Source organism: Octodon degus, unplaced genomic scaffold (genome assembly GCF_000260255.1).
Source record: "Octodon degus isolate 3935 unplaced genomic scaffold, OctDeg1.0 scaffold00034, whole genome shotgun sequence".
NCBI classification, from domain to species: domain Eukaryota; kingdom Metazoa; phylum Chordata; class Mammalia; order Rodentia; family Octodontidae; genus Octodon; species Octodon degus.
In genome coordinates, this window is record NW_004524610.1 from 11851821 (window position 1) to 11877073 (window position 25253).

Consider the following 25253-nt stretch of genomic DNA (forward strand, 5'->3'; position numbering starts at 1 on the left):
AATTACTCTAGGGGGGGGGGGCCTGGCCCTAGCTCAGGCCTTTAAGTGGCTGCTTCCACAAAGAATTACTCTATGGGCCAGCCAAATAGCTTAGTGGATTAAAGCAGGAGCAGGGGCTGGGGGTTCAATCCCCAGTCTTGCCATGCTGGCCCCGTCCCCAGAGCGCACTGAGCTAGCAACTGAGACTGGGCGTGGTGGCTCGCCTGTAATCCCAGCACTTGGGAGGCTGTAAACAGGTGGAGCACTATCAGTCTGATCTAGTAGTGAGACCCTGAATACCCTGTAGACCCTTCCCTAAATGTGAAAAAAAAAAAGAATTACTGTAATAAAAATTTTGGACTTTGAGAGAATTACATTGAGCAACAGTGCATGCTTATTTTGTGAGTAAAACTCTGGGTAGTTTTAGATTTCAGAATCAAGAAGTCTGAAATCATCTTATGATGTCTAGTAAGAGAAAATGACTCAACTGTCTGGATTTGGGTGTGATATATTTGAACTTCGAAGCCTGACCTTTCCCTTCTGATGACTCCACTATTTTTTCATACTTTTATTGATAAACAGATAGCAATGAGACAGTTTCAAATCAAATCGGTAGGACAGTTTCAATAACCAACACACTGCATATATTCTTCTTAGTGGTTAATTGCTGTACAAGATGCGGACCTGAGATCCTATTTACAAACACCATTAGAACAAATCATTCTATTCATTAAGAGAATGTAACTATATATTTATCCCAACCACTTTAAATACACAGATACAAAATGGACATTCATCTGTATACCCCTTTTTTCCTAAGTTCCGTTATTTGAATATTATAGGTATGTAAACTCAGCAAAATATTCTAAAAGAGTCCAGTAGCCCATAATAGCATTGGGTCTTCTGTTTAACTGGCAATGTCAGAAATTATTGACCTGAGTCCCCCACAGCTCAACATAACAGCATGGCTTTACTTCCTATATTTCGTCTTCATACTTTTCTACTGGATGGTTAAGACCAAGGTAAAGCAGGACCTATGCAACAAGAGTTGTAGCTTTTTGGTCTGAGAAGGTCAGTGAAATCCCCTCAGGATTTATCCTGAGATCCTGTACCTCAGATTGTAGAACCTTTGTCAGTGTCAGCCATGTGAATGAGTCACAGTCATTGCTTGGCCAATGTGCTCTCTGTGAAAGCCTGAGAGAGGGTTTTCTCTCCATGTGACTCTCCTTAGGCACACTCTACATCATCAATCACTTTCCTCTTTGACCCCATACTCTTCTTGTTCAGAAAATTTGGGACACTACCGAGGTACATGACGTTACAGTACAAGTTCTCGTATGTCCTGAGTCTTAATTGACCTTAGAAGGTTAGTGCCAAAATGTTGGCTTTCCTTGTAGCCCTCCTTTTTCTCTACTTTTGGTCTGCAAACTTAGGTTGTTAACCATCCAGAAGACAAGCTTATTGTTATTATCAAACGATTTAGGCTATTAAGCTTAACCTCACTATCTCACTGCATTTCAAACATCTTAGGCATAATAAGGAACAGGTATTTTTCATCAAGTATCGATATGTTGAACTTTAAGTCCCTACATAATATGATAAAAAAAATTAAAAATTAGATTATATTTTAAAAATAGGATAAAGCATAAATTATATGCTTCTCATGTTTACACGTAAGTCCAAAAATCTCATCATATACAACCTTGAAGCAGGACAGTCCCACAATGTTCCTTTTCCTGTCTCTTGCTTTCATTCACCACCCCCTTCTTCTTGAACATCCACCTACCTGAGAGACATCTTAGCAGTAACTGGCATGTCATGACAAGCCGCCCATATTCAGAATACCAGAATGACAGGCACTCCAAACATGAAACTACTATTACAGATTACCATGTGCGGTGCAGTAGCTTAGTTCACAGGTATCAGTATATATAGTTAGTCAGGTTGAGAATCTTTCCAATTAACTACTAGATAAAAAAATCTTCTGAATATTCTCAGGATCATTGGCTTGCTCATCTTTTGATGACTGCACTTTTGTCTCCAGCGTTATTTGCTTTAAAGGCTATTTATCCTCCATCAGAAATCCAAGACTTCTCAACATGTTTCTTCACCTTGAGTTGAGAAACTAAGGAAATTAGTAACCTCAGGTCTCCACTGTCCTTTGATGCTTCATTTGCTCTGACTGGGAGCAAAGGAAAACGAGAGACAAAGATGGAGAAGCGAGCACCCTGGATGAAAACGTGGTATCTAATCGCTTCTCTTGCTATTTCTCCATTGCCTTCAATTAAAAGACAGCTTGTGCCTTGGGAGGATGCCTTCCACCTGGTGAGCCAGAGTGCACCTCCAGCTAGTCTTCTCAGGAACACCTACAGAGTGAAATGATGAACAAGTATCCGGAGCTCCGTCGCACAGGACCTAGGCCTGTGCAGTCGTGGGCAGGGAGTAGTCTGACTACAAGACAGAGACCACCTTTCCATTGTTCCTCCCTGATGGTGGCCTTCATATGTATTTTCAGAATAACTATGTACAGAAAACTTATAAAAAGCAAATGAATCACCCTCATTTTTTTTTTTTTTTTTCTGTGTTAAGGTAAGGACTACAGAGTGTTCAGGGTCTAACTATGTAGATCGGACTTGTAGTGATTCTCCTGTTGACAGCCTCTCAAGTACACTTTTCTTTCTTTTTTATTTTTATTTTATTTTAATTTCTAATTTTAGGGAAGAGTCTACAGGTTGCTCAGGGTCTCACTACTAGATCGGACTCATAGTGATTCTCCTGTTTACAGCCACCCAAGTGCTGGGATTAAGGTGCGCACCACCACACCCAGTCTCAATCACCATCTCAGCATGCCCTGGTAGCAGGGCCAGCACTGCAGGCCCAAAGATCGAACCCCCAGCCGCTGTGCCTGCTTACAGGTGCTTTCATCTGCTGTGCTATTTGGCCAGCCCTTACCCTATCTTTATGCTTTTCCATTTTGAGATTTTTTTCTACTTCACTTCCTACATTGGGAAATTTAAATATTTAATTTATTTGTTTATTTTCTTGGAAGACTTAACAGTTTTCTGGTAATACTCTTTTGGTTTTTGTTGCAAACTCTTTTGATGCTATGGGTTGCCATTCCATTTTTATTTAATGTGAGCATTTTAATTCAGCATCAGTCATTCCTGTGCACTAGCAACCTCCTATTCTGGCGGTTCTAGCTGTACCATCAGTGCTTTCCATGGTGTATCTGCCAGCCTCGAGGAATCCCTGGCTTTCACACATGGCCATACGTGAGCTTCAGGACAACAAGGATAAAGACAGAATCTTTGGAAAGAGATGCTACCAAAAGCTCAAAATTGTATGTTTTAGAGAAATGGAATTACCTTGTTAGTAAAGTTCTAGATTAGCTTTCTAATGTCAGAATTTAATTTTGAGAAATCAATGATATATTAGGCTCTAAAATCTCAATGAGATTATAAGGTAGTAGCAAATTTTAAATGATATATATTCAAATTACAACATAATTAAAATTAATGGGGGTTGATTATTTTTAGTCACTGATCAGTTAGAGTTTAAATATTGCCTAAAATCATAAATCTCTCTTAAGTAATTGTTTTATATTTGGGATAAAGAAAACATTATTTTTGGCTTCACTTGTTTGAACTAGAATGTAGAATCTGATTGTGACTTTTCATTATATCTGCTGCAAAATTAAGGAAAACATTTAAGGTTAAGTGAAAAGAGATTAAATGTTGTTTTACTCCTTTGAATTTAATAAGCTAAATTTAAAGTTCTTTACAATGATTATCATCTACTTATAATTGTAGCTAAATGTCTTATGAAAACTTTAGGCTTAATTCTATATAAATCTTCTTTCCAATGAACTATTGATTTACAACCTATTAACAGAATATTTTGAAGGAAGTTATTTTTCCTAGCCAAGTTATATAATTTACATTTATTTAATTTATTTATTTGTTTGGTACTGGGGATTGAACTCAGGACCTTGCGCTTGCCAGGCAAGCGCTTATTCTTCTGAGCTATCTCCTCAGCCCTTCTTGTGCTTTCTTTAAATGTCTTTAATTAGAATGTATTCTCTGCAAACCAAATGCTCCTTCATGGGATGACACTCACAAAGGCTTTTGTGTTTCCCCTACACAACCAGATTCTCTTCATGGGAGCTTGTGTTTAAGTGTGCTCACTATCAAACAAAGCCTCACTAGTATTTGTGCCCTGAAGTGAAATTCAGAACTATGGTGCAGAAAGTCGTGACGCTCTGTACGTCGCCACTTTGGAAACGCGTGGGAGACCCTGTACCACTACAAAGAGCATAAGGAAGTGAGACTAGATAGGAAGCGTCTGCTGTGCGATTTGTCCAGAATGGTGTTTATGCAAATGTTTGTAATTTGTGAGCCTTTGCGGACATTGAGCAACCCCCAGATTAGCAGGACAGGAGGTAGAGCACACTACTGCACCCCGCTGTGCTGGCCTGAGCCTGCTCACCCACGTAGCTCCGCCACACACAGTCGTGGTTGAGTTTGAACCTGGACATCAGCCACCGTGGTTGTTTGCTCTTGGACAAGCTCTTACTCCCTAAGCCTGTTGCCTCATTCACAAGCATAAGAAACCTCGCAATGCCTTCCTGATGCTGAGAATTAAGTAAGATGGATTATAAAGTCACCATAGAGGGAAATTAAATTGTGCGGCTACTAAGGAAAAGAGGCTAGAGATTCTACAAAGAAATGAAACGTTGGACAATCCTATCTTCCAATCACATCATTTTAATGCATATGTACCAAAACACTGAAACCAGGACCTTGTGGAGGAATCTGGACTCCGGTTCTTTGTAGTATTATTCATAATACTCATAGCATAAAAGCAGCCTAAATTGGCTATGTACAGATGAAGAGATAAAATACAGTGCATCCCTACAATGAGATGTTATTTAATCTTCATGAAGAAGAAAATCTCACTGCTGGGACAGCATGGAGGACACCATGTTCTTGAACAAGATGCATGCAGAAAAGCAGACTTCAGGGACTGGGGAGATCGATCAGTCGGATAAGTGCTTGCCTGGCAAGCATAAGGGCCTGAGTTCAATTCCTGGTTCTGCCAAAAAAGAAAGAAAGAAAAGAAAAGCACAGTGATGATCCCACTTATCTATGATCCCACTTATCTGAAGAACTTAAAATAGCCACATCTCAAACAAACAGAGAAGAATGGTGTTACCAGGGCCTGGGAAAAGCTGAAGCTGCCAGGGAGCAGTCAGTGTGCAGTTTCAGGTGTGCGAGGTGAATAGATCCTCGACACAAGTATTCCACATAGCACTTAGAGTTAACCACACTGTTGAGTATTTGCTAACGTGACAGATCTTTTACCCACAAAATAGTAATAGTAATGAATGCGATATAAAAAATATTCAACAGTTCTAGATGTATTTATACCACTGCTTGTGGAGAAGTTTCACTGCCATGTACTCACCCTGGGCCCATCAGGTGGTGCGTGTTTAGTATGTTCTATAGCTCTTCGTAGGGTCATGATACCCCCAAGGTCTTTTTTTTTTTTTTGTATTTTAGTACAGAGTCTATAAGGTCTTACTACATAGATCAGACTCATAGTGATCCTCCTGTGTTCAGCCTCCCAAGCGCTGGGATTACAGATGCACACCACCACGCCCAGTCTCAATAGCCTTCTCAGATCTTGTTTTCAGGGTTACTAGCACTGAAAGCTATCCAGTTCATGTTGTGCTTCTTTGATTGTTTCTTCACTAACAGTTACAGTCTAAAAGCTTAGACCTAAATGCACATGGAAACCTTAGCTGCCGGGGCCTAAATTTTGATACCATGTGAGAGCGTCTTTGCTCCAGACTGCTTTTTTCCAGGTTGGTTTTAGATGGCCTGAGCTGGAAAGTGGGAATGGAGCATCTTGAGAGGTGAAGGATGCATTTGCTCACAGCTGGGGAGCACTGGCTGGGTCTGCTCAGACCCAGGCTCTGAGTGTTCAAGGTCCAGAGGGAGAGACCTCTGCTCCCTGAGTCAGGGCTCCTGCATGGTACCACATGCTCTGCCCGCACATGCACCTGCTGGGCCACTTTAATGATAAAGTCCTCCTTCTCTAGTTTAAGAATCAGGCACCTTTGGCTAGCATCATGAAACTGTGGGGCCTGACCTGTTATCTTGCAAATAACATAAAATCCCTGAGCTTCTGAAGTATTGTTTAAAAAGCCTTGTAAAGATAGACTCTACCAACCACAAAATCTATCAGCTGAACATGCACAGTCTGGTAGCATCTAGTGCAGTCAGAGCTGTGAAGCCAGCCTCCCAACCCCTGGGGAGCTCACGCTCAAGACTCCAGAGAGGAGCCTGCATCACATGAGCATGCATCCCAGCCTCAGCTCCTACGGCCCTCCTTTCAGTGGCTCTAGGGCGCTGTTTGAATACAGGAGGGAAAGGAAGGGAAAGGGAGGAGTTAGGTATTGTGCAGCAATTGGGAGAGAGATGAGGGCAGCTGGGGGTGTAGTGGCAGCAGCAGAGGTGAGAGAAGCCTATCGTGAAAGGTGAGCCAGTTGGGCTTCCTGACCCAGTGGATTCGCCAAGGGGACGTACTGATGGCTGTTCCTCAAGGTGAGAGGGAACGGGATGACTGGAGTGCGTGAGGCCACAGCTTCGGAATGAGCAACCGGAAGGACTCAGTGGTCACCGGGCTGGACAAGACAGCCGATATGGCAGGTTTTGAGCTGGGAAGTGCAGCAGTTCAATCTGGGCTATGCTAAACTTCAAAGGCCTGTTAGACAAGGAGGTAAGGTTGAATCCACAATGCACAGTACTGTGTAGCTTAGATGAAAACTACTGCTTAAAGGTAAAAATTAGAGAATTTACAGCCATGAGACCTTAAGCGCTCACTAAGGAAGGTGATACAGGCAATGCTCCACAGCTGACCCTCGAGGAACGCCAACCTGAAGCTGTCAGAGATGGGGCAGAGCCATTAAATTCAGGGAGCAGACACTGCCGCTCGGAAGACAGCTTTTTCACTAGAACATCGCAATGTTAAGTATGTTCGTACTTTCAATGTGAAAATAATCTTTAGGTAAGTGTGTGCTTGAACTTTATTGCAATTAATCTCATAAGCAATGGGCACTTTGCCAATTTCTTTTGATTCCAAAGAAAATGCGAATATTAGATAAACAGTTTGAGGGGACAAGGTTCCCAGGTCCGTAAGGCAAAACATGACTGGGATTTTCATATTTGGCATACGTTAAACAAAAGCAAACAGTTGAGTATGAGCTGTTTGATGCCCTCAGGATTCATTTTCTAAATTGTTCTGACAGATCTTACTGTTTATTCAGAAACACATTATAATGGTACCTCCTTGAAATGACATCGGAAGGGTAAACTCGGAACTCAGACACTTTCTCTTACAACAACCCTCTAAAATAGAATATATTCAGCACCTTATGTTGACACTTTACACTGAATATTGACTTTTGATTGCACATTTACAACAGTGAAAATTATTTATTTTCATGTACAATTTATGTGTACATACTTTAAAGCCTTATCAGTAGGGTTACATGTGTTGAGAAAAATCAGGCAATGATCATCACATGCATGTTACTTTCGTGTCTATTATATGTCAGTTTTTTAAATGCAAGTCTAAGGTGGTTTGTTACATGATACCAAATGTCTGGGTGAAGCCACACAATAGTTATTCATCAGTGTTTTATTACAAACTTGATATTTGGTGTCATGGAAATCATGATTTATCATCTCAATTTGTCCAACAGACGTTCATTGGAAACAAACACAAACTATTGAGCAAGTGGGAAGGGCAGGTCAGATGGCCCACCTAAGCAGAATTGTTCTTCTGTTTTCAAAGTTAAAAGGAAATAAAATTTGTCAACGTGGCCTATTCAATGATGCATGAAGACAGAGTTCGTTATTTTATAAATATGAGAGTTTACACTAAAATGACAATGTGTTTCCATGTTATTTGACCACTTGTGTTTTAATAATACTAATGACTAAAAATGCAAGTAGAATTATGTATTTAAGCATAAATAACTGAAGACAGCCCTGGAGTTCTGGTTGGTGAAGGAAACAGAGGGATGGCCTCCAGCTCCAGACCTTCCTCTGTGTTCAGCTAAAATCTTCTGTTTCTAACTGATCTCATTTTTTTAGTGACCTATTTTCCTTCTGAAAAAGTTCAAGAACGTTTGTTCCTGAAATCAGTTTCTGCTGTCACATCATGGAAAACACAGTATTAGAATAATTAGAGATGAGGCAGTATTTTTATGAACAGAACATTCCAAAATAATTATTCTTGAAAGGAAACATTCATTTGGGTATCTAAAGTCTGCATAGCTGGTGCCAAGATTGTTTATGAATTTGTTTACCTTTGTACATATTTGTGTTCTTATCTTAGGAGGCAAACAGGACTGTGATGGTATAGATACATGTTCTACAAAGCATATTGACATCTGTTTCTAAGAGAATAGACCACATAAAGTATTTCTAAGAGAAACTTTATTTTCAGGGCCATCATACCGTTTCTCAAATCTCCCACTGCAGGGAGGTAGGGATACATAAGTATGAAGGAAAATGCCAAGTATAAACCAAATAGTACATGCCCTTAAAATTGGAAATAAAGTATCTTTTCCTTTTTAAAATGAGTACTTCATTGATTCAGTAAAGGAAGTTTAAAAAAGAGGGCATATAGGTCAGCAGGCAGGATAAAGAGTCATTTAAACTAAAATACATTATTAATGGATAAGAAGATCATGAGATATTTCATAGAAGGAACTTAATTATGATACAGAAGAAAGGATTAGAAACAGAAAAGAAGGTGAATTATCAGGAATGAAGTCAAAGAAGGGACTGAATATTGATCACATTTGCAGAAAAACCTCCACACAGTCCCCAGCCAATACCATTACCAGTCACAGTTCTGCAGTTCTTCAAAACCAGCTCCCTGGCATGCACTTGGGTTCACTATGATTCAAGGAGGCTGTCAAACATGAGCAGCGTCACCCCTGGGTCTGTGCTGTAGAGTGAGATGACCACAATAAGACTGGTCCAGACATCATCTCTGCATAAGTAACAGAGACCACTGGGCTCCCCCTGATGGGACTGTAGGGATGCTTCCATCTGTGTCTCAGAGCACCACAGTGCCCAGCTGTGTAACACGGAGCGGCAGCTCCCAGTAATTAGTCTGTGTTGCCACACAGAGAGACCCTGCAAATGCCAGTGATGCAGACCGTGGTGGGATGAAAAGTCTTGTAGGAACCTCAGCACATCCTGAGATGACAGAGGAAAGGTCATTCTTACAAATCATGAGGTTGGAACTGCAAGTAGGGCAGTGAGTGCTTGCTGGACCCACAGAATGTCATTTTGTTTAAGGAACCATGTTTACCATTGTTCATAATGCAAGAGCAGCATTAAATAATTACAATACATTCTTATTATTCACTTGTGTAAGTGTCACTGTTTTTAATGACCTCAAAAGGGAGATTAACATTTGCTCCTTTTTTGGAAATGAGCTTCTGAGAGTGAAGAAGGAATGAAAGAGCTATTTCTCACTGGATCTAGTTCAGATTGAAAACAGAACAACTCTTGAGCCCAGCAACAACATTCATAACAGTTTTCCTAATTTAACTCCTTTTCTCTTTGCTAAGGAGGAACAGTTGTACTGCTGTCATTAATAGAAGAGTGAACAGTGCTTAAACAACCTATTATACATTCTTCTGGGATAGCATATTAGAAATAATTGAAAACAAACCTGATGCAGGGAACTTGGCAGCAACTGTGTAACAGAAAGCAATTCAGCCCCAGCCCCAGGGTGATTGATTAAATGTTTTATTTCCTTTACCTTTCGTTCACGCTGTGTTTGTCAAGAGCAAATAGAAAAGAAATATTTGAAATCAAGTCAGTGTTCGCAAATAACACAATAATGATCAATGGCCTCTAATTAGATGTTTATTCATTTTTCTCTGAATTTTGAACATTTCTAAATATGAGCTATTCTGCATGGGGTCCTGTGCACAATGAGACGTGGGCTTTCCTCTGGCCCTGACCCTACTGCCTTCCCAACTACATGAGCTGTTCCTGAGCTCCTGTGGGTTGGGCCCACAACTTCCTGTGGTCAGTAATTAGCTGGAGTCCAGCAAAAGAAAAAGAACACTGTGTACTTGGTAAATCTGCAGAAATCTTCATCTTCTGGTTGTGTGGGAGGAGAGGTCCCTTTGTGAGCTCTGCTTCTTTGAAGGGACATAGAGCTGCGCTGCTGCTGTACAGATGTCGAGGTGCACAAAGCCAACATCCTCCAAGCCTAGTGAATAAATGATTATGGCCTAGCTCTGTGCAGAATAATAGGAAAGACCCAAACTTATGGTAGTGTTGACATGAATCTTAATTGTGGTTATTCTGTAAAGCATGTCAAATGAAGATGCAGCTATGCAGTAAAGTGCTTTCTTAGAAACCTTTGCTTTTTATGCTTTTTTATCCAGCTACCTAGGCAAAGAACAGCCAGGGGATGCAAATCTGATGTCCCCAGCCCAATTCTGGGTATGAAGTATCCAGGGTCCCTCCTTCTATCCCCTTCTTTTCCTTTTCGTCTTTCTCCTCTCATGACCTGCAGCCCAGATGTTAGTAACTGGGCAGCTTCCTCTTCCTGCAGCCTTGTGCTGGTATTGGCTCATCTCCCGCCTTTTCAGGCCCACAACCGTCACCTCAGGGGCTGCAGCTGTAACTGTTCCCTAGGGCAGCAAGCTTAGCACAGACCTGGAGGAGGTCCGACCAAGAAGTCCTCTGATCTCTCCTCTAATAACTTGTGTGAAAAATGGACATGGAAAAGAAAAGAGGCCAGAAGGACTTGTCCTGCTCCCCTCAGTGCACATGACCTGTTGACGTTCAGCCACCTTTGCATTTCAGTATCACTTCTCAGGGTAGGAGGAGACATTGCTCCTGCTCCTCATGACCCTCACAGCTGTCCAGGTTGGTTGTGGATAACTGCCATGATGTCATTCCACTCAGCTGAGGCTTCTGAAGTCATCAGTACTACTTTTCTTGCTCTCTCAGTTGATGCAGTAGCTTTTCCTATGTGCTAGACATCACTCTAATAGCTTCACGTGAATTATTCCTTTCAATCCATCAAATCATAACATAAAGTGGATTTATCATTATCTGCATTTTACAGAGGAAAGTGAGGCACGGTACGACTGGAGGGAATTGCCTGTTGTGCAGGAGCATCAGAGTCGTACACACGTAGATCTTGATGAGCATTGCCCTGAGCTGCGGTTGGCGCTGCGCACATGTAGACGCAGTTATACAAGGCGTCGTGCACTACAGGACAGGCAGTGCTACGGAAGCAGCAGGACACCTTTCCGATCTTTTATGTAGGTCTGTAACAAAAAGTTCATCAGTTATGGAAATACAAATTTTAAAAAATGTAAAACTTCTCATGAAAAAAATGATAAAATTAAAGCAAGAAGACCTGTAGTTTCCTTCTCTAAGGATCTAGTAGCTCCATTGATAGGTTACCAGAGCACAATATTTCACTCAAAAGCATAACTTGCCGTGCTAGTGATATATAGTGTTGTGCTAACAAAACAAACAAACAAACAAACAAAGCGGAGGAAGGGTAAAGAAATAAGAAATGAGGGCCAGGGATATAGCTTAGCAGCATAAGGGCCCACCTGGCAAATGCAGCATCCCAAGTTGGATCCCTGGCACGGGAAAAATAAATAAATGAATTTTAAAAACTAACAGATGAACAGAGAATAAAGATTTGAAGGCCAGTGAGATAGCTCAGTGGACTAAGTGCCTGCTTAGGCAAGTGCAAGGACCAGGATTCAATCCCTGGTACCACATGCTGTGCTGGCCCCCCTCCAGCACAGGCAACATGCTGAGCAGACGATAGAGTCCAGGTGTGGTGACACACATTTGTAATCCCAGTGCTGGGGAGGCTGAAAACAGGACGATCATTATGAGTCTGAGCTACGTAGTAAGACGCTATACCAAATACATTTAAATATATATATATATATATATATATATATATATATATATATATATATATATATATATATATTGAAAGGAGATATCGCAAAACTAAGAGGTGTAGAAAAGGTGCCAAAAGAAGGTAACATTTAGAGAGCACAGCTGTCCCTATATTGGTGGCCCTAGGGAGTTGGCAGACTTGTGTCAGAGGGAGGACTAGTAAGGCAGTCACTGCAGACTGCAGTTAGCAGACACAGAATGTAGGGAACATGAGGAAGACCGCCGTGGGCTGGGCGCTCTTCAGGACCTGTGTCCGTGCTCTAACTCTTCTCTATGTGTTGCTGCTGGATCCTCATATGACTTGTTAAGATTGGAAGCATTGAAGCAGTAAATCTGTTGAGATTATCAATGGCTGCCTCAAAATCCTGCCTCTGTACGAATGGCAAAACAACAAGTCCATTTATTTATACAGCTTTTCATCTACCTAGTTATGAAGCACACACTCCTCTCTGAGGGACTTTTGAGTCAGAAGAAGGAAAGAAGCTGAATTTTTCTTTCAAGTGCACATCTAGGTTTTGTTCCAGTTTAATGACATAAGATCTGGCATTGTACTTAGACCTCTTGCTCCAAAATTTTAATTTTAAACAAGTGTTCCCACACTGGGGACCAAAAACAAAATAGGAAAATGTTGCTTAAGTTTTCCTTTGTGCTGTTATTGTTTGTCTTTCCACTGTACTGATCATTCTGTCCTACCAGCTTAGGGACTCTGCAGTAAGGAAAATTGTGGGTTCTTTTTTAAACATGTATTTATATTTTATTTTTAAACAATATTTTTCTTTACCCTATCTTTTAAATGCCTAGTACTTCTGACCTTGTAGAATTTATCATAAAGCAAAATACTATTTAAAGACTAGTGATGATTTTGTATGTGTGTAAAGGAATTATTGAAATATCTGTGATGTTGAAATAGAGGAGTAGTTATTCTATTGCCTTGAGCTATCTTTGAACAGGGCACAGCCCAAACAAAATTTGAGGCAATAGTATATTTTCAAGAGAGTAAAATACTTTTGTTCTGGTATCTTCCTTCATGAATTACTACAAAGCTAGTCCTGGCTGTGAATTTTGGATGGTTACCGTATCACCATAGACTGCTGTTAGCCTGACAGCACAGTGATTTAGCAATGACTTTTGCACTTGATAAAATGTAAATGAGAAACTCCCAAAAGAGACTGAGAAAATTTTGACCACTCCCCTTTTATCCAGGCAAACATTATATAAATGGAGAAGGAAAAACAATAGTAAATAAAATATTTTAATGTAAAATGGTTTTATATTATTTTTTGAAAACATTTAAAAAGATATGCTAAATGAACTGTTATATGTCAACGTCCAGTCAGAGCAAGACAAAGAAAAGAAAGGGGTGAAATTTGCATTCATTTATTATTCCCTCTTTTTGAATCAGGCACTGATTGGGCTGGCTTTTTTATGTATCGTGACCAGGAGTGAAATGCAGAGCTTGATATTAGTTATGATCAATTGTAGATGACCAGCTGAGCTTGTTTCAGGTGAAAACGGTCTTTACACATCTTGAACAGTAACGTAGAAGTAAATGCCTGCTCGGATTGCTTTCAGTCATAGGAAGGAAGCCCTCCAGAAGGGTACATAAAGGCTCATACCAACTTCAAGACTTTGAGAAAGTTGGAAATCCTGGAGCAGTTGAGAATTTGTTTCTATTTTATCTTTCCTAGAAAGTTAGACCTTCTATGAGCAGTCTCCTAGGGGTTATAAATCACTTACACATGAAATCTGCTAATGATGCAGAGTGAAAAGAAGATAAAAGAGTTTCAGCTAGCTCTGATACAAAGTGGTGGGTTTGCTTTACTTTTGACTGGCAGAGAAGCCACACAAAACTTTGGAGCATAGTATTTTAAATGGCTTCACTGAGAGAGAAGAAAAATCAACACATGAGATGACAAATATTCTTCAGAGCGAACTGATTTTCTTATTATGTTGTAATCTATTAATGACTATTGCTCTGACAGTGAAGAATCTGTTTAAATATTGCACGGAAGGCAAAGCCTTCATCCAGGAATGACAAATGCAAGAAGTATAATTCTGAAGAGCAGAAAAGCAATTTATGTTTCAGGGAAGTTGGAGCCAACTAGGTGTCTAAGGCAAAATTCCTTCATGGGAGACTGAAAGACCTGCAAAGATTAAACTCAGGGGTAGCGTTGTCAATGATGCAGACATATTTGTTAAATTTCTTATGAAGCTGACATTTCCCTGTGTTCTTGGAATAGGTTAGTTAAGATGCTAAGGTCATGCATGCCCACTGACATTTTACTATTAAAGCATCACTTTCAAACAGTTGCATAATCATCAACCATGTACAAGTACTTTATTTGGCTATAAACTTCTAATGGTCATGGACTTACAGTTGAAGACCTTCTGATCTAATTCAGTTCATTATACTTTATATGCAAAGAAACTTTTATGGTTTAGTGAGATTATTAAGACAGCTGAAGTGATGTAGGCATTTATATTAATATATTCCATTGTTTGTCTTCAGAAATAGTCTAATGTGTCTTCAATAATTTCTTATCCTTTATCAAAATGTTGGGGCTACCCAATGCGTCAGGTTCACCCTATTCTTGATAATCAAGTGAGGCTGAATAATGCCTAAGTTCTAATGCATTATCCTTCACATTCATTTATAGAAGTACCTCAGTTTAAAAGCTTAATTTGTTTTACAGTTTTAGGGATATAAGTGTGGTCATGTTTGCCACCCAATAAGGAGTTTGCAAACAGCAACAGAACTTTGCTAAACGCCTTTGTTTACAAACTGAATTGTCTGCAAACATAAACATTCATAAACCAAGGCATTTGTGATTGTGCTAGTCTGATCTCCAAAAAATAGGCTATGAAGGGCTGGGGAGACTGTCTCTGGGCCTAGGCTCCTGCCTGGCAAGAGCAAGGAACAGAGTTTGATCCCCAGTACCACATGCTGTGCTAGTTCTGGAACCCAGGGCACACTGCGCCACCCTGAAACCAGGTTTGGTGACACACCTGTAATCTCAGTGCAGGGAAGGCTGAGATAGGAGGATCACCATGAGTCCAAGCTATGTAGTGAGATCCTCTATCAAATACGTAAACAAATAAATAAATTTTAAAAAACAGGCTGTCAAAATAAAACTGTTTTGAGTCACGGAGATAGTTCAACAGTCTAAGTGTGCGCCTAGGCAAGTGCAAGGACCTGGTTCTGTCCCCATTACCACCTGTCTTCTGGGCCCTGCCCTGGCCAACGAGACCAAAGGTAGGGCCAGATACCTGTGATCCTAGCATGGGGGAGGCTGGAACAGGAGGATAACTATGAGTCCAAGCTGAATAGTGAGATAAAATTTTAAAAAAAACTATTTTAATGGACAATAAACTTAACTAATATTAATCATAATAGCTAGCTTAGTGCACTAAGAAGTAAGGACATTGTGGATAAATGATTTTAATTTCCTAATTTTCTTTACGTGAATTTCAAATGCTCAAGGAGAAAACTGAAAGGTCTCTTGGCTTTAATTTTATGAAAATAGCATTCTAAGACTTACTCGTATTAAGGAAAAGACATATTAAGGAAAGCTGATTAAACACTCAGTGACAGTAGAAATTTGTGAGAAGTGAACTTTGATAAATACTTAGAAATTATTAAGTATTTATTCATTTTTATTTATTCAAAAATTTTTATTTGGCTCTCATTTTTCGCAAGATCCGTCCATGTTCCAGGGAGTACATCAGTTAACGGAAGAGCATTTCCCAACCTGCCAGGCTTCTGTTCTAGTGAATAGAGAGAAACCGTAGCGGTGGTCCTACAGGTGAAAGAGGACTAAAGCTTGGACCAAGACGGTTTTATGTGCGGGTGAAGAGAAGTGGAGGGATGCTGGAAATATTTGGCAAGGAGAGGAAACAAAACTTGTGAACCAGTTTGCATCAGGGTGGAGGAAAGCCAACGGCATGCAACAAGGTTCTCCAGTGTGGGCAGGAAGTAGCTGCAAGAGTGGATTTAGAAAGAGTGGCCAGACATGGGATGAAAAGCAAGAGCTCAGCTGAGGTACCTGAAATGGCACAGATACGGAATGTTCCCAGAACTCTCACATGCTTGAAGGTGGGGCTTGAAGTAGGTGTTTGGAGCACAGAGGCGCTCTGCTCATCAGTGGGTCCTTCCACAGCTGAGTGGGTATCCGGAGGCAGGGTTGGTTGGAAAGGAAATTGTCAGGGCACATGAGCTGGAAGCACAGGTCTCTCCCTCCTGCCTCTCCCTTCTCTCCCTACTGCTCAGTCATCATGCCATAAGCCCCCTTCCCTTCTCTACAGCCAGCTCTTTGCCATTCTGCTTTTTCCCTGGAACCAGCCAACCAGGGACTGAAATAATGCCCTGAAACAAACCTCTCCTCCTTTAATTGTGAGTGAGGGGTATTGCATTGCATTGCATGACAGGAAAGTGACTAAGAAAATGCCAAGTAGACACTCAACCAAATTCAGCATTGGCAGTTGTTTCTGCATCCTGGAGATCAGCCTTTGAGACTGAAGTGTGGGACATATCGGTATAGAAGGTTTTGTTGGGATGACCAAGATGGTAAGGGTGACCAAAGCAAAAGGGAAGGCCAGGGGCTAAGCAATATGTTGCTCTAAAATTAAGATGTCAGGGTGATGCTAATGTGCTGGTTGGGCATGTGGGGTCCACAAACTCAAAGTCTAAAATGCTCCAAAATGGTAGTCAGCATGTCATACCCATGTGATACCCCACATGGAAACCTCTCCAGCCTCATGTGAGTGGGTGCAGTCTGAACACAAATACTGTAAATATGAAAAGTTATCTTTTGGCTATGTGTGAGAAAACATATACATCAAATGGTGTGAATTTTGCCATTAAACTGGGCCTCATCTGAAAGATACCTCAATGTATACATTCAAATATTCCAAAACATGGGAAATCTGAAATCTAAAACACCTTTAGTCCAATGCGTTCTAGATGAAGGATGCTTGCACGTAGTAGAGAAAGAGAGGAAGAAGGGAAGCCAGAGAGGTAAGAGCAAAACAAGGGCAACATGTTTTGGAAGTCAGTGGAATAATCAGAAGTTTCAGTTGCTACTGATGGGTCACATATGGTGAGGAGTGGCAAGGATTCATTTTAATTAGCAGTGCGAAGGATATTGGTAAAAAAGGTGGAGGAAGCTTTACATAGCAGGGCACAGTGGAGAGGTAGCAAGCGGTACCCACAAGGGGCCACCCACCATCCATAGTAGGGATCAAGCTCTAAACCCCTTCCCTGGGCTGGAAACACAGTGCTGGGTTGTTGCACTGAGGGTGACTTCCTTGGTTGGCTCTTTTCTCAAAGTATATGGCATTTGACTTCTTATATAGTCTAAAATCAAACTATGTAGGCCCATTTTCTGAGTTATCTGCATAATCTTCCTCTTCCTTTCTTAAATAATTCCACATGGGTATAATGAGATTTGGGAGCTTTGTGGATAGCTCAACCACTCATTATTACATAAATTATTTGACCATACAAAACCATAGCTAATCTACAAATATACATTTATTGTTATAAATCCTCTGATCAGTTTATTTGCAAATGCTCGTAATAATTTATTTTAATTAGCACCTCTTAGAAATTGATTGTACAAAGGGGAGTTTGAAAGTATGTTAGGAAGGCGTGCTGCATTTTCACTTTTTCTTCTTGTGCTACTCTTTTCAAAGTTTTGAATACGATCTTTCAGTAATTTTTGTTCCTCTTCTGTGCATTCCCTCAATAAACTTATATTGTCGAGAAGGTACATTATCACTTTGAGCCGCTGAAAATTGATATCATATATGGGGAGTTTTCTATAAAAGGAATTAGATTATTTGTTCAATAAAATATTTTTCCATTTATTTTAAAGTAAAAGTACAAGAGAGGAGCAAAGATGCTATCTATCTGCAAGGAAAACATGATATATGTGTTTGAGGTAGGAAAAAGAGTATAATTTAGGCAAATACAGCATAATATTGCTGTAGAAATTTAGTAACTGAAAAAATAAAAGATATTCTGCTGAGCTTTTACTTTTATTTGTCTGTAAAATTCTTTTTAGAGAAAATGCTAAAAGCTTGGAAGCCAGGTGATAATTGTACTCAGATACTTTCCATCAAAGTGAATTTTTGGGTCAGCATGAATGTCACCCACCAACATGCCTGTAATGGGAGCCACTGTAGAAGCGCTAGAGGGCGAGAGAGTTCCCAGGGGCCTCACAGCCAGGCCAGGGTGGTCTTGGGGCCTGGTGTTTTTCGTATTCCTAGAAGAGAGCCATCCCCTAGTTGTCACCCCATAGGAAATCAGGAAATATGCAAATTTATCCAGTAAACAAAATTACTCAGTGTCCTGCTGGTGGAAATGGCCTATCCAATATTATGATTTATTTTGAAGGACAACGAAAAAAGGAAGGGGGAAAATGTTAGGAAACTGAGCAGCACACAACAGTGCCAAACAGCTGGCTGACTTCTATCCCAGAGACAGCTTGGAGCTGACACCACTCACAAGATCTCTTGGCAGGCAAACTTGATGGAAATACCAAAACTGTGAGGAGAAATGTTCTTTTGCTGAATATTTGATGGTGCTATCAAATGGTTGATGAATCTAAATGAGAAACATGTACACCTCTTTTTCAAAAAATTCTTCATGTGTTTAAGCGAGGAATTTACACACTACTTACGTAGCACCAATGGGTTCACCACGGTGTTAAACACCAAGGAAACCATAATGATTCACAGAAATTTAATCCTAGACAGGTATAATTTCCTTTTCTTTAAAATAATATTTTAAGATTCATCGAGGAAGGATGTCAAAGAAATTGAGCATAAATCCAAGGTCATTGGTGACATTTTTAGGTGCCAAAATTAATATCTAAGAGAAACTACTTTTCTTAGCTTAATAGCTTCATGCATCTATTTATTCATTTTTTAATATTTAATTGTTAGGCAGTAGAGACAGCTTAATTTCAGACATATTTTTGGCTCAGTTGCTAAATATCAGAATTGTGGAGTATGCAAGACCTGCCTTACTCTCAGCATTTGCTATGTTACAGGGCACTTAGTATTTCAAGATGAGTATTTTAGGAAAACTTGCATTCTTTCATTTTCTGATGTATTAAATGAATTTATTCTTCACTAGCATCCAACTTTGTTCAATTAGCTGGAAAATTTTGTATTCTGATTATGAGGCCTTTGAGTCTATTCTTTGTGACATTAGCCTTGGTTTGTCACCTCAGCTTGCTGTTTTCCTCTAGTGACCCAAGTAGCTTATTGACAGTTAGCTTGTAAAAGGCTCACTAGGATTGTCTAACTGCAAGATACTGGGAATGGACATACAGAGCATCATTCCTCATCCAAAAATGTCATTAAGGCACATTATGTGTCATCTTGCAAACGTGTGGTGACCTCAGGCCTCAGCTTCCCAGTCTGAGTACAGCCTGTCCTATATCTACACATCTCCCCTCTGTCACAGAATCCCCTTTCTAATATCCCTGTCTTTCCAGCCCCCTGCACATGCATGCATAGCCAGGTTCCCATGTGTACTTTCAACTCAAGACCTGCCTCTGAATTTTCATTTACTTAACGATTTTGATTTAGTTAAACTTATTCCATAGGGAATGGTAAGTTTGATGGTTGCACAGAATTCAGAATACATAATTTATAAAACTGATCTCACAGTGGTGGATATTCGGTTATTTCTAATGTCTGACAATGAACTGCAAATGCTGCAAGAATACCATTGACTTTGTTCATTCAAACTATTATATAACACAGCTCCATACACTGCATCAGGGAGCCAGGATGGCTTCGTTTAGAACTGTCAGTGGGTATTGTCTTCCTCTGCTGTAGATTGTTAACTTCCTCCTCTGCTTAGACACTAATGCCATTCATTAGCGTTCCACCCCACAACTGCATTACCTCCCAGACACCCACTTCTGAATTCTGTCACATTGGGCTTAAGGGTTCGATATGTAAATTTGGAAGAGGGAACTGAAGCATGCATTGCCTTGTAGCATTCAGTCTCTACATATTACACTGCCAACATTATTTTCTATCTATAGGATAATTCCCAGATATAGAATAGCGAGGTCAAATTTTTCATGCTTTTCTTAGTTTCATAATTGTTGCCGAATTAATTTCAGTTGATGTTTGTCTTAGTACATTCATACCCATCTGTGTAGGAGATATTTGTAATGTGTTTATTGTTGCCATCAGAGAAAATGATCAAAGTTCTCAAGTATACTCAAACAAAAATGGAATAAGCTCATCAACATGCTTTTTTTGCTGTGCTACAATTATACTCTATTTATAAAAGTAAACAGTGGTCTATATTTGGTTACTGTCCACAGCTTTGGATATTGTTCTAAGAGAACATAGAACCTTTTTTTCTCATTTTTTTTGGTACTGGGGTTTGAACCCAGGGCCTTCATACTGAGCTACAGCCCCAGCTTTATCCTCCTTTTGATTCTAAGGCAGAGTCTTGCTAAATCACTCAATTTCCCAGGCTGGTCTTGAACTTGCAACTCTCCTGTCTCAGCTTCCCAGAGTGCTGGAATTACAGATGTATGTGCCACCATGCCCAGTGGCATGTGAACTGTTAAAGCAGATAGACTCACAATTTCTTCTTAAAGACAGATTCCATTATTACTAAATGAAAAAAACAAACAAACAAAGCCCCCAAAACTTAATTATCTGTCTTTTCCATTTAGAGAAGTGTCTACTGCATGATTCTTGCTAGTAACATTACGGCTCCTTCCAGGCCAGAGGCACGTGGGCTAGCACATGCTCCACAGTTAAGCTGCATCAATGCTGGCTCTTGCTTGTTTGGCATGGAGATTCAATATGTTGTCCAGGCTGGACTCAAGCAATCCTTTTGCCTCAACTGCCAGAGTAGTTGGGCTGATACCCATGTGCCACCCTTCCCAGCTCCAATTCTGAATCCCTCTTATATATTTCTTAGTAAAAATGAAAACCAGGTGAAACTACCTCCCCATGAAACACTGAGACAGAACATGGTTCATGGACGCAAATGTAAGCAACTGCTGTCAAGTCTGACCTTTGCCTTTCTTCTGCTTATTTGCCTACTGTTGTCCTTTGGCTTCCAGAACAGGTTTCTGTGGGTCTTTTTTGTCTGTGCCACTTGATATTTGGGGGCTGTTGGTTTTCTGGTACCTGGCTTGCATATACAGGGTAAAAAGAAAACCTAGATAAGTCACCACCATGTCATTTCTCAAGTTTCAAATTCCTATCTAGTTGCTAGCTTTTCTCCATCTAACATGGTTTCACAGGCTTATTTTAGAAATACTACCCAGATATTATTTATGTTCTTGTTTTATACAATATATTAGATATATTTGTCTGTTTTACATATCTAATATATATATATATATATATATATATTAGCATAATTTATTTATTTATTTATATTTTAGGGAAGGGTCTACAGGGTGTTCAGGGTCTCACTACTAGATCAGACTCATAGTGATCCACCTGTTTACAACCTCCCAAGAGATGGGATTACAGGCACAGGCCACCATGCCCAGTCTCAATTGCTGTCTCAGTGTACCCCAGGGGCGGGGATGGCAAGGCAGGCCCTAGGGATCAAACTCCCAGCTCCTTTCCCTACTTGCAGGCACTTTAATCTGCTGAGATATTTGCTCCTGCTAGACAAGCAGACTTACCACTGGCCTACATCTTTAATCATCAACATGCTTTTAATCAATATTTATGAGTGAGTTTCAATATTTTGCCAATTGTTTAAGTCATTTTTATTTCTTTCAGTAGAACCTCTAGATCATTTTGTCCATTTTTATGGTATGTTTTTGGTCTTTTTCCTTGTTGCTTTGTAAGAATCCTTTATGCATGGAGACATGTTGCCTTTATTAAGAGTTTCTTTTCATGTTATCCAGCAGTTAATCTTTAACTAGAATTTTCTCTTCTTGAGCTAACCCTATGCATACTTCCTCTTCCTCTAGAGAGAAGTTCCTTGGCATTGTCTCCATTTTTACATGGAAAGTGGTCTGATTAGGTTGTAAATTTTCCTGGTGCTAAATTACTTTCTTAAACAATTCTCTGTTTCATCCAAGCTTAATCTACTTTCTTCTAATATTTTTTCATAGAATGTGTCATGGCCTTGGTAAATTTTTTGTCTTCATGGTCTATCAATTACTAAAAAATAAATGAATCACAAAATGAAAAAATAGGGGCTGGGGCAATGGTTCAGTGGAATAAGAGCTTCCCTGGCAAGCATAAGGGCCTGACTTCAATCCCTCATTCAAAAAAAAAAAAAAAAAACGAAGAAAGAAAGAAAGAAAGAAAGAAAGAAAGAAAGAAAGAAAGAAAGAAAGAAAAAATAGGGCTATGGAGATAGTTCAGCAGCCTAAGTGCCTGCCTAGGCAAGCACAAGGACCCGGATTCAATCCCTGGTACTGCATGCCATGCTGGCCCCGCCTTGGGTGCCCTGAGCCAGCCATGAAGACTGGGCCTGGTGGTGCATGCTGTAATCCCAGCTCTGGGAAGGCTGAGACAGGAGAATCACTGCAAGTCCAATCTGTGCAATGATAGCCTGAACCACAAAAAGTATTTTTTTTAAAAAAGAGGGCATGATAAAATAGCCATTTATGTGAAAATAAAATAAAATATATATATATATATATATATATATATATTTCTTATTGTAAGCATAGATTTGTCTGATTTTCCTCCAACTTTATAAATCTGTGCTTCTTATATTTTAATAGAAATGAATTTAGATATAAATATAGATGTAGATATAGATGTAGCATAGCTATTGATATGTAGATACAAAGAAACGATTTCAAGTTCAGAATAACTTTGATTTCTCTTTCTGGCAAATATTTTTCTTACTCCACATCAGATTGTTCGATAATTTAAGGCACAAGAATTTTGTGGAAAAAGTAATTGATTTAAGAATTTATGGAAGTCTAGGAAAGGGCAAGATGACCCACCGCCTTGCAGAAGCAAATGTCGGTGATTATGAGACACAGGGCTTGGGTGAAGCTCGGTGGTGGAGCGCCTGCTGAGAGCCCCAGCGCGGCACTGCCACATTAATTAATATGAAAAGCTCTCTGCTTTCTATGGGTTTAAAAACAATTAGAATATGGAGACCATCTAAGACACATGCAGAGAAGCTGCATACCTGTGTGTGAAGTGGATCATGACCTACCTCATTCACTGCACTGTTCTCGGGGGAGTAAACAGGGCAAGTGCCACGATCGGGAGAACAGGAACTCAGCCTTATTTTTCTAAGAAAAACCAAACGGCACCAGGTACTTAATTTTTTTTAAATAAAATAAAATAATATTTTAAACGTCAAAACCGTGTTCCGCGTTGTGCAGATTCACATTTCTTTGATCAATGGGAGACCCAGTGCTGACGATCCCTCTCCGGAACTGCTGGACTTCACCTCTGCCCGGTACATTCGTCTGCGGCTGCAGAGGATTCGCACCCTGAACGCCGACCTGATGATGTTCGCGCACAAAGATCCGAGAGAGATCGACCCCATTGTCACCAGAAGGGTAAGTCGTGGATCGCAGGCGAGCTTATGAGTGAAACGACACCCACCCTTTTATTTATCTGTTAAGGAACTGACCAAAAAAATCCTCTCAGTGATTTGTAAGAATGGCAATTATGGAAGAATTTAAAACTCAGTAGACCTTCCTTTGTTTAAATCTGACCTCTGCCACTTATTTTATTTTATTTATTTTTCTTTTTGCGGAACCGGGGATTGAACTCAGGCCCTTGCACTTGCCAGGGAAGTGCTTATTCCACTGAGCCATCTCCCCGGCCCACTGCCGCTTACTGAGTGTGTGCTTTTATCAAACTTTTGAATATTATTTTTACTTTAGTTTCCTCTTTTGTAAAACGAAAGTCACATTATCCAGCTCGTAACTTTTTAAGGACATTACTTTTCATCATGTTAGATGATCTGTACTAGTATGATAGTTGGTGCTGCGAAGATATTACTAAAAGGCAAGGCTTTCAATGTTTTGGGCCACAACTCACATTAAGAAATTCATTTTATATCATGTGCACACACACATATACACATAGTTACATCGTAAACTTGCATGTACATAGAATAAGCAGATGTTCTTGTAAAAATACAGATTTTAATTTAGTAGTTCTAAGGGAAGGCTCACACCATGAAATTCTAGAAAGTTCTATAAAGTGTTCTGATGTCAACATGGCTGGCCTATGGGCCACTTTGTTTCATCAAATAATTTCATTCTGTTTCATTCATTAATCATGAGCCATAGTCCATACCACAGTAGGGAAAAAATGCTTCTACGTACCGCTTCATTTTTCTTTAAAAATGAGATAATACGTATTACTTACAAAGCTACCACAATTTATGGAGGTAAAAGTAGAGTTATTTATTATAACAAAAGTTTAAGCTGTACTTCTGTTGATTACTTACTTTGCAGAATGCAAAACCAAATTTATTTCCAGAAAGAATTACTCTTTTATTTGTAGCTTTTTTTTTGAAAAATTATAAATAATTTAACATTCTTTAATATCCTCTTACCCTGTTAAATCTGGGGTAGAAGAAATTTTCTCCCCAAAGGGTTCCATTTTTGCTCTCTTTTCAACACTTGTAGAAATCCAGTTATAAATTCTAACAGTTTACTGCCTCCTGTGTCAGCCCTGGAGTGGTTGATTGCTAATAATAAAATCTGTTACTCTTTTCCCTTGGTAACATGTAATTGCTGTGCCTTTGACAAAAAAGTTTGGTCTGAAAAATGTGAAAGATAACTTAAACTGCAGCCCATTACAAGAGTAATCTCGTGTCAGCTTACCTTCACTTCAGAACTATGGGGATACCATAATACATAGTAAATAATTGGATGCAACCTTTCTACCAAATGTTGCAGGGGCGTATTGATCTTGATGTTTCTTAGCACGAGGATGTGATGTTCCTTCTGCTGTCTCATAGTTTGTGAGGTTTCTGTTTTTCTTTTTAGATAACAAAACAGAACTAGAAATGTAGATACATGTTTGAACCAAGAGGTTCTTTTATCATATTCCTAAATTTCCATTTCTATTTTTTTCTTTCAGAAGTATTTTTCCCTGCTGAATAGAAAAGGACTCTTATTTTTTATCTTCATATACTTAAAAAGTATGAACATTATGTTTCACTGGACTGTATTATGGATCTTCTGGTGAAAACTTTTTCTATGTACACAATATCCTTCTTCAGTTATGTTATAAATTTATTTC

General features: G+C 39.7%; 1 protein-coding gene across 1 annotated transcript in view; it reads left to right on the forward strand.

Moving 5' to 3' along the window:
* Lama2 (laminin subunit alpha 2) overlaps positions 1–25253 on the forward strand; it is a 639722-nt gene that overhangs the window by 231686 nt on the left and 382783 nt on the right. Inside the window, exon 5 of the mRNA XM_023714262.1 lies at positions 23372–23551. Coding sequence (XP_023570030.1) covers positions 23372–23551 — 180 coding nt within the window. The remainder of the gene's footprint in view (positions 1–23371; positions 23552–25253) is intronic.